General features: G+C 31.1%; 1 protein-coding gene across 1 annotated transcript in view; it reads left to right on the forward strand.

Moving 5' to 3' along the window:
- The first annotated feature begins 1,028 nt into the window (after nucleotides 1-1,028).
- LOC127737785 (beta-arrestin-1-like) overlaps nucleotides 1,029-12,674 on the forward strand; it is a 110,293-nt gene continuing 98,647 nt past the window's right edge. The window contains exon 1 of the mRNA XM_052248705.1: nucleotides 1,029-1,585. Coding sequence (XP_052104665.1) covers nucleotides 1,530-1,585 — 56 coding nt within the window. The 5' untranslated portion in view covers nucleotides 1,029-1,529. The remainder of the gene's footprint in view (nucleotides 1,586-12,674) is intronic.

Consider the following 12,674-nt stretch of genomic DNA (forward strand, 5'->3'; position numbering starts at 1 on the left):
TATGTTCTCCGTCCGTGGTAAAAAAAAATAAAAAATCGGAGGTTATGCATTTTTTAGATCCAACTGAATAGACAACCATGTCGTCGACTTGGTATCTAATTGTTCTGCTTAATTATGTAATAGATAAATTGATAAAACTTATGCAAATTGTGTTTTTATGAAAAAATACATCGTAATTTAGCCGAAAACTGTCATTTTATTTGTTTCTATTAACTTTTAAAAATTTTGTTACTATAGTAAACATTACAGTAAGCATTTATCGCCTTCTCTAACAAAGAGCTTCGATTCTTTTGTTCTCTTTCAACTGGGTTTCCGCCTGAGCTATAACAGAACGATCAGACTTGAAAGTAAGTTGATCAGCATAGTATGGTGTGCGTTCTCCTACCTTTGAAATATTACGGAAAAATCTAATTTTTCAGAATTTAAAAATTTGGAGCGTTGATCTTGTAAGTTTTAATCTAATATGCGCTGATTAGATTGATTAACAAATGTTTTAATAATGTCATAAAGGGGAACCCAAGTTTTTGTTGACATGTTACAACATTACCTGATTGCCCAAGGATTCGTTTTCCAAGTGGCTTTAAATAAAACATATAAGCTAATGTATGATCAGTTTTAACTAATGGTTTAAATATTTAATAGATGACATAATAATTTTAGTTCTTAAGGGAAATCTAGCTAATTCAGCTCTACTTTCATCGTTAGAAGTTTTACAAATTAACTCCTAGAATTTCTTTATTACATTTAATGTGAAATTTTTCATAAGGGTAAGAGTCACCAGAGACATATATACACTCTCTGGAGTCACATATTTACATATGAACATATCTGTAGCTTATAGTTTTGTAGTTTTTTGAGTAATCTAATATCTTATAAAGACAATATAATTGTTAAAATGGACATTATTTTGATTAAAGTAAATATTGGTTTCCTCTTCCGAGTCTGAGATGAGATTTATCGTGAATAAAAACATGGGTATCCTGTGTTGCAGGTGCCCGGAGGGAATTCCCTATCGTGACGTCATACAAATGTGTATTCTGGTCACGTGACATATGTGTCAATAAACGGAGAACATGAAACGATAATATTTTAATGGAAATCAAACGAGGATTTTTGTATTTATAATCACCATTCAGTAATTCTTTGTGAAATAATCGAATTTCAATACAAAGCATACATTTTGGAAGCATTGCAAAAAATATACTAATGTCTGTTTCATATTTAAAGTGATTATTGAAAAAGGTTATAGGTGAAAACATCCGTCAACATGGCGATTTTACATCTCGGATGATGCAGACTCGAAACTGTATGTTTTCTGTATGATCTCATAAATTTGAATTATAAAATTTCACAAAATGATAGGTTGCCAAATCGTTAAAAACGGTATAAGTTTGTAGTTCAGATCCTGGGATTTAACAGCTCACGCAGTCCATATAGACTCAGCATCCTTAAAATTGTGTATTGGACAGTAATCGTTTGTTTATTAACTGTTAATGGGCTATTGGAAATATTATTCATAATACCAACAAATGGCAGGGAACGGACAAACAGATACTGATGACCAGAAGCATAAACAGGGAACTAGGTGAGTTTTGCACCAGGTGAATCCAAATTGAAATAATTGTAAATAAATAAATATGTCAAGTAAATAAATGATAAAGTATGTTTGAATCAATTAACAATTAAAGTACATCATTAACATTGGCACCAAATATTTATTTAGTTTGTTCATAATCTCGATATTTCTTGAAACATAGTGATACCATAATTTTTTTATTGGTACAAAATAAACAAATGTATAATGGTAAATTATAGAGAAGATATTTTTGATTAGAATTTGAATGAGTTCTGGCCTCAGACAAAATAAACGGATAATGTCATTGTTTATTTCATAGGGTGGTAGTGACAAATATGGGATTGGAACTCTTAACCCTAGAATCGCCTAATGGTTCCCTTTTTGTCTAATAAAAGGTCCATTTTTCAGATCTTCATTTGTCACCAAAGGTAGCATATGTGTGGTCTGCCCATACATTGCACATGTTTATATGACAAGACAACCAAGAATCCTTTAACACCTCAATCATGTCAATAGACTATTTTCATATTATCGACTTTTGACTCCGGATTATATAATTTGTCGACTGGTTACCTTGGACATCATGGTACCAAGTCAGGTAAGAGCAAGCTAAAGAAGTAACACCAAGCGTTCAATCGGTACAATTTTTGGGGAAAATTACCTGCTTAACATTTTTTTTTCACTACAAAATCATCGGAAAACAATAAACTTTCCCCTCAAATTACACCGATTATATGTTTGATTTTACTTATTTTGGTCGCTCTTACTTGACCGAGTACCATGATGTCCAAGGTAACCAGTCGACAAATTATATAATCCGGAGTCAAAAGTCGGTAATATGAAAATAGTCTATTCAGTTAAATGGCTAGCCTCATATTTGTGATTTCAAACGTAACTTCCACATGATCTTTTTAACCCTCTTGCTGCTGGAGGGACACACATGTCCACACTAACTGTCCCAAGTGTGCACAAGGGACACATATGTCCATATTTTTAATTTATGCAAGCACCTGTTCAATACTGTACATGTATCTCTTTCAAATAAAACAAGTTCATACCTTGTATATAGTGTAATCTTTTTCCTCAGTGGGTCACCAATTGAAGCCTAAGGTCATCATTGTGTGACATCATATATCACTTGACTTCATAGACAGTTCAAATGCATTGTGACACCACAGATGTCCAGTTGCTGTATTTCCTGGCAAACCAAATGCAACCACATTAAACTAGAATCAGCAAGAAAGTAAAGACATCCATACTGTAACAGATACAATGTAATTTGATCTTTTAAAGCATCCATACTGTAACAGATCACATAATCTTTATTAGGCATCCATAGATTCCATACCGCAACAGATGATATGATCTGCTTAGGACATTAGTACCCTAACAAATCATATGATCTTTTTAAAGCATCCATACCATAACAGATCACATGATATGCTTCAGACATCCATATTGACTGTAACACATCTATCTTCCTCAGATATCCTTATTTACTGTAACAGATCATGATATCCTTATTTACTGTAACAGATCATATCTGCCTCAGATATTTTTATTTACTGTAACAGATCATATCTGCCTCAGATATCCATATTTACTGTAACAGATCATATCTGCCTCATATATCCATATTTACTGTAACAGATCATATCTGCCTCAGATATCCATATTTACTGTAACAGATCATATCTGCTTCAGATATCTATATTTACTGTTAACAGATCATATAATCTGCATATATACTTCAGACATCCATACAGGAACATATCACATGTTATTTATAAAACTTTGATGTAAGTACAGAAATAATGTGATTACTGCAGTAAACCCCTGCTTTATTTGTAAAACTTCAAAAACAGTATCTACATGTAAATGTTCTTATAGATTATCAATGGTTCTTCAAACCAGATGAAGTTCTCATTGAGATGACTATTTTACACTGTTAACTGTAATGATATAGTCGCAATTGTATAAATGGGTCTCTCATCACTTTATACAATAATGTTGAAAATCAACCAATGTTCAAACCTAGGTCTAACATCCATAATAAAAGTATTTATAATTTTGAAGCAGGATTTTTTTTGCAAGTTTTTGAATATATCTAATAAAAAATTCAAATTTTGGGTCCTCTTAGATTTCTTATTTCTATGTTGATTCCGATTTGTTTAGCATTACTGATTATAAATTCTTTATTGATTGAATGGTTGATGGTTTTTAGACATCCATTTTTAGGATAAGAATATGCTGTCATCAATATTTGACCTACATTTTGTATTCAATTATTCATAGTCATGATAGTACTGAAATGTTTACATGTACACTTGGAAGAAGGATATGGATACATTTGACCAAGGAAAACAAAGATGTTTGGTTAGGGTCTATATTTAGTCTTACACTACCACAAGTGCTGACACTGAGGGAACCCACCAATGAGATGTTATGTGTGTTCTTTGACTTCAAAAAGTGGGCATACAATAGCTAGTACTGGTAAAACAGTTCTTGACCATAACATCCCTTATCAGACCAGATATGCAGCATTTTTTACATCCCGTACATCCAAATTGACATTCAAAAAAACAATCTTTATAAACAGATGAAAGTTATTATAATTAGCTACAGTACTGTTCTTATTTTTTTAGTCATGGTCAAAAAAGTTTTGGAGAAACACCATACCCTTGACAATTTGTGTAACATATCTAAAATAAATGCATCCTAAAGTGAACACTCCTTAAACTGTTCGTATGCATAAAGATAGTGATATCACTTATATGGTGAAAATTCAGGTCCTATCAAGGAATGAGCATTTGTCTGTGAGAGCTTGGATTTTTATTACTGTGCATTTCCTATAAAAATTGTTTATGGACCAAACAATTTATAAAGCTGTATTCTGAATTTATACTTTCAGAGTTTTGAACAGGTAAACAATTTCTTTTCAGTGGCTGGTTAATTAATAATAAGTGCTCAAATTAAAGGCTTAAACTGCTTGCCTAGGCAAAGTAACATAATAGAAAATATACTGCATTATCAGTATCATTTATAAAAGATACATATTACATAATATAATAGCTATTTTGATTAATAAAGTTTTACATTTTATGTTGATGAAGGACTACATGTACATTTGTACTTTAGATCATCTTTATGTTGGTAATAAATATCTACTTATTTTATCAAGATAAAATGCAGCCTTAGAGTGTATGACATCTTTGATGTTTTCAAATGGAATGTTTTGATTAGAAAGTTGAAAAAAATATCGGTAATCAGAAGTACATGTATAATATCTGTATGTTTTGCATATATTTCAAACTAGTATTTATGCTTTAACAAAATTAAAAGCTTGTTGGATTTGGGTAACTTAAAAAATCATTAAAATTTAAAAGACAAGACAATGCTATACAGCCTTGGTGTTTTACTGGCTCAGAGTATGTAAGACATATATTTTATAGAATATGAAGTAATAAGTTTATAAGAGAGTTATCTCCCCTATTTTAGTTTGTTTTCATGCTATATTACTTAAGTTATATGATTCATATCTCTAGTTACTAACATTAAGCATAAGTAATTTTGTTTTTACACTACTGGACATGTGTCTCATCAACAGACACATTTCAGTTGATTCTTGAAAAAAATGGATATAAAATGTTATTATAAGCATACTGTCCTATTAAATAGAAATGTATACAGTTTAAATTTATGATAGAACAGAAGTTTGACAAAAGAATTTCTGTTTTCCAAATTCTGTATTTTTTCTCTGTTTAATTGTTGTTTACATTTAAACTATAAGTTTTTGTAAGTAAAAAGAAGATAGAGTTGAAACAAATATTTATATAGGTCATATAATTATGCATCTTTTGTTTCTGAATTATTTCAATATTTTGCTGTAAGAGCAAAATTGGAATTATAAATCAAAGTTGCAGTATACATTAAGATATGTACACACCTATATAATGTGTATAAACATGTATGATGTTATATTTACATATATCCTTCCTAACTGGTATATGTATGCGTAGTTTCTTAGGAAATCATCAGTTTTATTGAGGAAGAACATACAACTAATCCTCACTTTCCATTCTTGTGTTCACGTTCACGGAAGGACATTGCAGACCAAAATGTTTTATGAGATATTTTGTAAACAATACAATCCTTTGTGAGAACTCTAAAACTGCTGGGTCAGTTAGAGCCAATGTTGGCTAAAATTACAAATGTACATCATACGAAAACATCTTCCAAGTACATGTGTACTTATATATTTAAAAAAATATAAGTTGAAAATATGAACAGCTTTATCCAACATTTGTATAGATGCTTAACAGATTTTTGTGCATTTCAAAATGTATTCTCAATTTTAATTAAAGAAATGGTATTTCAGTATTGGTAGAATTTGTTATAAATGTATCTCTTGAAGATAAAAGATGAAACATTCTCTTTGGGCCTCAATAGGAAATGGAATCAATTTTCCGCCATTTATTGTACTCTAGGAAACACCATCAGAGTTATCTAATAAAGGTAATAACAATTTGTGTGAGCATAATCAAGAGTGAAAGTTGTCTGATAGTTCACTGACTATTGATGATGATACAGACAAATCTATATGTTTTAAACAAGAGATGTGCATTTAAGATCAGGTCAAAAACTTTGGAACATACATCTCAATATTAATACTTTAAAAATCCTTACAACCTCATGAATGTGGTTACAATTTAACCCCAAATTATATTGAAAGTTACATGTACATGGTTGTGTATATATAACCTTTGCACCTTTTGTTTGCGGTATATCATCTTTTCCGCAAGTTTATTGTTTTCTGTTTAGTATTAAAATTTTAATTAAGATCCATTTATTACATCGGTGATCCGTTTATTTGGCAATCGCCAATGGCAGTCAGCAGGGTTTAAGAACATTTGTTGTTCGACCTGTTAGTCAAATGCGTTTTGTTAAAATATACTTTTTCACTTTTTTGGTCTTTTGGAAAATGTTGTTTGTGCAGTATTTAGACCCCTCTAACAAGAAATTTGTTTTGCATGCACACGTATAAAAATTGCGGTTTTTATCCAACGCAATCATAGGTTTGAACGTTGTTTTCAATTTAGACTTGTTTATATACATGTATATATATATACACGTATAAAAATTGCGGTTTTTATCCAACGCAATCATAGGTTTGAACGTTGTTTTCAATTTAGACTTGTTTATATACATGTATATATACACGTATAAAAATTGCGGTTTTTATCCAACGCAATCATAGGTTTGAACGTTGTTTTCAATTTAGACTTGTTTATATACATGTATATATATATATACAAGTCTAAATTGAAAACAACGTTCAAACCTATGATTGTGTTGGATAAAAACCGCAATTTTTATACGTGTGCATGCAAAACAAATTTCTTGGTAGAGGGGTCTAAATACAGCACAAACAACATTTTCCAAAAGACCAAAAAAGTGAAAAAGTATATATATATAAAAAAAAATAGAACAAATTGTTTCATGATTGTCTTTAACCTAGCTTCTAAGGGAAAATGGTATTTTGTCTATACACTGTACAACCGAACTGTATACTTTTCTTAAAACCTGGTGGATACAATCACACACTGATGTATACATGAAGAGCATGCCAAGAAGGTAGTTAACAGGCTTAAAATATCAACAGTGTTGTTATTTCCAATGTGGTCCTTTATAATTATTGGCTTACTGTGGGTATTTATTATAAAGGTAAAAAAAATCATACTTAATCAGGGACATAGTATTGAAAATATTAAGAATAGTAATTAAGTTATTATCTAGAGATAGCATCTGACTACTTTTTTTATTAAATACTTGAAGCTGAATAATGAATTTAATGGAATCAGGTAATGCATTGCAATCCTGAATTGCTTTTTAATAAAATGCTGTTAATTCGATGCCTCTAATTTTAGACATTACATAGTTGTTATGAATTGACCTTGTATTGTGGTCATTGCGTTTGTTAATATTTTTAATTTTGTTGATCAAATAAGATGGACATGTATTATAAAAAAATCTTGTGAGCACTGAATCAGTCCAAGTTTGTATACGACCGCAAAAAAATTTTGTGGTCGTATATTGGTATGACGTTGGCGTCGTCGTCGTCATCCGAAGACACATTGGTTTTCGCACTCTAACTTTAGTTTAAGTGAATGGATCTTTTTGAAATTTGACCATAAGGTAAAATACCACTAAAGGAAGGTTGGGATTGATTTTGGGGGTTATGGTACCAACAGTTAAGGAATTAGGGGCCAAAAAGGGGCCAAAAATAAGCATTTTCTAGTTTCCAGACAATGACTGTGGAACGGTGTATGGATCTCTCTGAAATTATACTACAAGTTTCCATACCACAAAGGGATGGTTAGGATTTGCTTTGGGGGGTTATGGCTCAAACCGTTTAGGAATTAGGGGCAAAAAAGGGGGAAAAACAAGGTTGTCCTGGTTAATGGACAAATACTTTAGTATAAAACATAATTTAAAGCAGTGTAAGGGAGATTAATCAAATACATCATTGAAATTATCTCCCTTACACTGCTTTTAAATTATGTATAAAGTAATGGTTAATAAACAATAAAGATAATTTAAAACAGTGTAAGGGAGGTAATCCAAATACAACGTTTTGGTTACTTCCCTTACACTGCTTTTAAATTATGTTTAAAGAAATGCATATTTATAAAGGAAGACCAGTAAAAATATCTGCAAATGTTGCATCTTTTTTTTTTACAAAAAAATCCATATGAAAGATTTGACACTATATTTTTAATTCTATTATAAAATAGATTAAGTTAGCACTATGGTAAATTTAAATGGGTAATTATGGTTGCCAACTCCATTGGAAATTTGAATTGAGATTATGACCATATCTTGAGGGAAAGAATTTTTTTGGGGGAAAAAGGGGAGGGGGATAAAAAGAAATTGTGGGGGTTCAATTTTTTCTCATTTCAGATTTCAGAAATTAAAAAGAATTATTCTTCAAATATTATTTTTTTTTTCAAATTTCAAATATTGAAAAATTTCAAGAAGTAATCTTTAATTGCACAGTATGGCGCATTAGATTTGTAAAATCTTTGATCACATTTATTTATTTGTTATGCCGAATCTAACAGTGTATTTATATTTTTAATTTTGGGTCCAGTTTTCAAATTGGTCTACATTAAGGTCCAAAGGGTCCAAAATTAAACTTTGTTTGATTTTAGCAAAAATTGAATATATGAGGTTCTTTGATATGCTGAATCTAAACATGTATTTAGATTTTTGATTTTTGGCCCAGTTTTCAAGTTGGTCCAAATTTGGGTCCAAAATTAAACTTTGTTTGATTTCAACAAAAATTGAATATATGGGGTTCTTTGATATGCTGAATCTAACCATGTATTTAGATTTTTTATTTGTGGACCCCGTTATCAAATTGGTTCATATTGAGGTCAAAAGGGTCCAAAATTAAACTTTGTTTGATTTCATCTAAAATTGAATTATTGGGGTTCTTTGATATTCCAAATCTAACCGTGTATTTAGATTTTTAATTTTGGGTCCTGTTTTTTAAATTGGTCTACATAAAGGTCCAAAGGGTCCAAAATTAAACTTAGTTTGATTTTAACAAAAATTGAATTCTTTGGGTTCTTTGATATGCTGAATGATATGCCAAATCTAACCGTGTTTTTAGATTTTTAATTTGGGTCCCGTTTTTTAAATTGGTCTTCATTGAGGTCCAAAGGGTCCAAAATTAAACTTAGTTTGATTTTAACAAAAATTTAATTCTTGGGGTTCTTTGATATGCTGAATCTAAACATGTGTTTAGATTTTTGATTATGGGCCCAGTTTTCAAGTTGGTCCATGTTGGGGTCCAAAATTAAACTTTTTTTGATTTCAACAAAAATTGAATACATGGGGTTCTTTGATATGCTGAATCTAACCATGAATTTAGATTTTTTATTTGTGGGCCCCGCTATCAAATTGGTTCATATTGAGGTCAAAAGGGTCCAAAATTAAACTTTGTTTGATTTCATCAAAAATTGAATTATTGGGGTTCTTTGATATTCCAAATCTAACCGTGTTTTTAGATTTTTAATTTTAAGTCCTGTTTTTGTCGAGCCTGCGACTTTTGTCGCAGAAAGCTCGACATAGGGATAGTGATTCGGCGGCGGCGGCGTCGTTAGCTAACTTCTTAAAAGCTTTATATTTTAGAAGGTGGAAGGTCTGGATGCTTCATACTTTGTATATGGATGCCTCATGTTACGAAGTTTCCGTCAGTCACATATCCAATATCCTTGACCTCATTTTCATGGTTCAGTGACTACTTGAAAAAAAAGTTAAGATTTTTTGTAATGTTAAATTCTCTCTTATTATAAGTAATAGGATAACTATATTTGGTATGTGCGTACCTTGCAAGGTTCTCATGCCCGTCAGACAGTTTTCACTTGACCTCGACCTCATTTCATGGATCAGTGAACAAGGTTAAGTTTTCGTGGTCAAGTCCATATCTCAGATACTATAAGCAATAGGTCTAGTATATTCGGTGTATGGAAGGACTGTAAGGTGTACATGTCCAACTGGCAGGTGCCATCTGACCTTGACCTCATTTTCATGGTTCAGTGGTTATAGTTAAGTTATTGTGTTTTGGTCTGTTTTTCTTATACTGTATGCAATAGGTCTACTATATTTGGTATATGGAATGATTGTAAGGTGTACATGTCTAGCTAGCAGGTGTCATCTGACCTTGACCTCATTTTCATGGTTCAGTGGTCAAAGTTAAGTTTTTGAGTTTTGGTCTTTTTTTCTAATACTGCATGCAATAGGTCTACTATATTTGGTGTATGGAATGATTGTAAGGTGTACATGTCTAGCTGACAGGTGTCATCTGACCTTGACCTCATTTTCATGGTTCAGTGGTCAAAGTTAAGTTTTTGAGTTTTGGTCTTTTTTTCTAATACTATATGCAATAGTTCAACTATATTTGGTGTATGGAAATATTTTATGATCTATATGTCAGTCACGCAGGTTTTATTTGACCTTGACCTCATTTTCAAGGTTCATTGCTCAGTGTTAAGTTTTTGTGTTTTGGTCTGTTTTTGTCGAGCCTTCGACTTTTGTCGAAAAAGCGAGACATAGCGATCCTACATTCCGTCGGCGTCGTCGTCGGCGGCGTCCACAAATATTCACTCTGTGGTTAAAGTTTTTGAAATTTTAATAACTTTCTTAAACTATCCTGGATTTCTACCAAACTTTGACAGAAGCTTGTTTATGATCATAAGATAATATTCAAAAGTAAATTTTGTAAAAAAAAAATTCCATTTTTTCCGTATTTTACTTATAAATGGACTTAGTTTTTCTGCCAAGAAACATTACATTGACTCTGTGGTTAAAGTTTTTGAAATTTTAATAACTTTCTTAAACTATCCTGGTTTTTCTACCAAGCTTGGAAAGAAGCTTGTTTATGATCATAAAATAGTATCCAGAAGTAAATTTTGTTAAAAAAAAATCCATTTTTTCCGTATTTTACTTATAAATGGACTTAGTTTTTCTGCCAAGAAACATTACATTCACTCTGTGGTTAAAGTTTTTGAAATTTTAATAACTTTCTTAAACTATCCTGGATTTGTACCAAACATGGAAAGAAGCTTGTTTATGATCATAAGATAGTATCCAGAAGTAAATTTTGTAAAAAAAAAATCCATTTTTTCCGTATTTTACTTATAAATGGACTTAGTTTTTCTGCCAGTTAACATTACATTCACTCAGTGGTTAAAGTTTTTAAAATTTTAACAACTTTCTTAAACTATCCTGGATTTGTACCAAACTTGGACAGAAGCTTGTTTATGATTAAAAGCCAGTATCTAGAAGGAAATTTTGTTAAAATTTTGTTTGATTTTTTCCGTATTTTACTTATAAATGGACTTTGTTTTTCTTCCAGTTAACATTACATACAGTCTGCAGTTTAAGTTTTTAAAACATTTATTAGATTCATAAACTATCCTGGATTTTTACCAAACTTGGACAGAAGCTACTAACAATCAAAAGATAGTATAGAGAGGAATATTTTTATTTATTTTTTTCCTCATTTTTGTTGAGCCTGCGATTAACAGCAAAAGTAGGCGAGACACTGGGTTCTGCGGAACCCTTACAAATTTTTCTTAAACTATAAGCAATAGGTCAACTATATTTGTTGTATGGAAGAATTGTTAGCTTTACATGCCTGCCTAGCATGGTTCATCTGACCTTGACCTCATTTTCATGGTTCATTGGTCAATGTTTAGTTTACTTGGTTAAGTTTATGTGACAGTTGTAATAAAGCTTTATATTTAGGACTATTAACATAATATCAATGATTAGTAAAGAAGGCGAGACATTTCAGTGTGTGCACTCTTGTCTAAATTGGTCTACATTAAGGTCCAAAGGGTCCAAAATTAAACTTAGTTTGATTTTAGCAAAAATTGAATTCTTGGGTTTCTTTGATATGCTGAATCTAAACATGTGTTTAGATTTTTGATTATGGGCCCAGTTTTCAAGTTTGTCCAAGTTGGGGTCCAAAATTAAACTTTTTTTGATTTTAACAAAAATTGAATATATGGGGTTCTTTGATATGCTGAATCTAACCATGTATTTTGATTTTGGACATTGGACCATAATAGGTAAATAAAAAAAAATCAAGTTCTTAGACCACATTCTTTCTGTGTCAGAAACCTATGCTGTGTCAAATATTTAATAACAATCCAAATTCAGAGCTGTATCAAGCTTGAATGTTGTGTCCATACTTGCCCCAACTGTTCAGGGTTCGACCTCTGCGGTCGTATCAAGCTTCGCCCCAGCGAAGCATTTTATTTAATATGGTAGAACATTTTTTAAACTAGATAATTCCATTTGTTTTATACTAGTTCTTGAGCCCATACTTTTAATAAAATGAATTGTTTTGATTTGTGTCATTTAGTAATTTATTTTTCAAAGCTTGAGATATACCATCATCCCATGAGGAACAGGAATAATCAAAGTTACACTGTATAAGTTAAGGACCATACTCAAAGTGACACTGTATAAGTTAAGGACCATACTCAAAGTGACACTGTATAAGTTATGGACCATACTCAAAGTG

This window comes from Mytilus californianus, unplaced genomic scaffold (genome assembly GCF_021869535.1).
Source record: "Mytilus californianus isolate M0D057914Y unplaced genomic scaffold, xbMytCali1.0.p SCAF_4, whole genome shotgun sequence".
In the NCBI taxonomy this organism is placed as follows: Eukaryota; Metazoa; Mollusca; class Bivalvia; order Mytilida; family Mytilidae; genus Mytilus; species Mytilus californianus.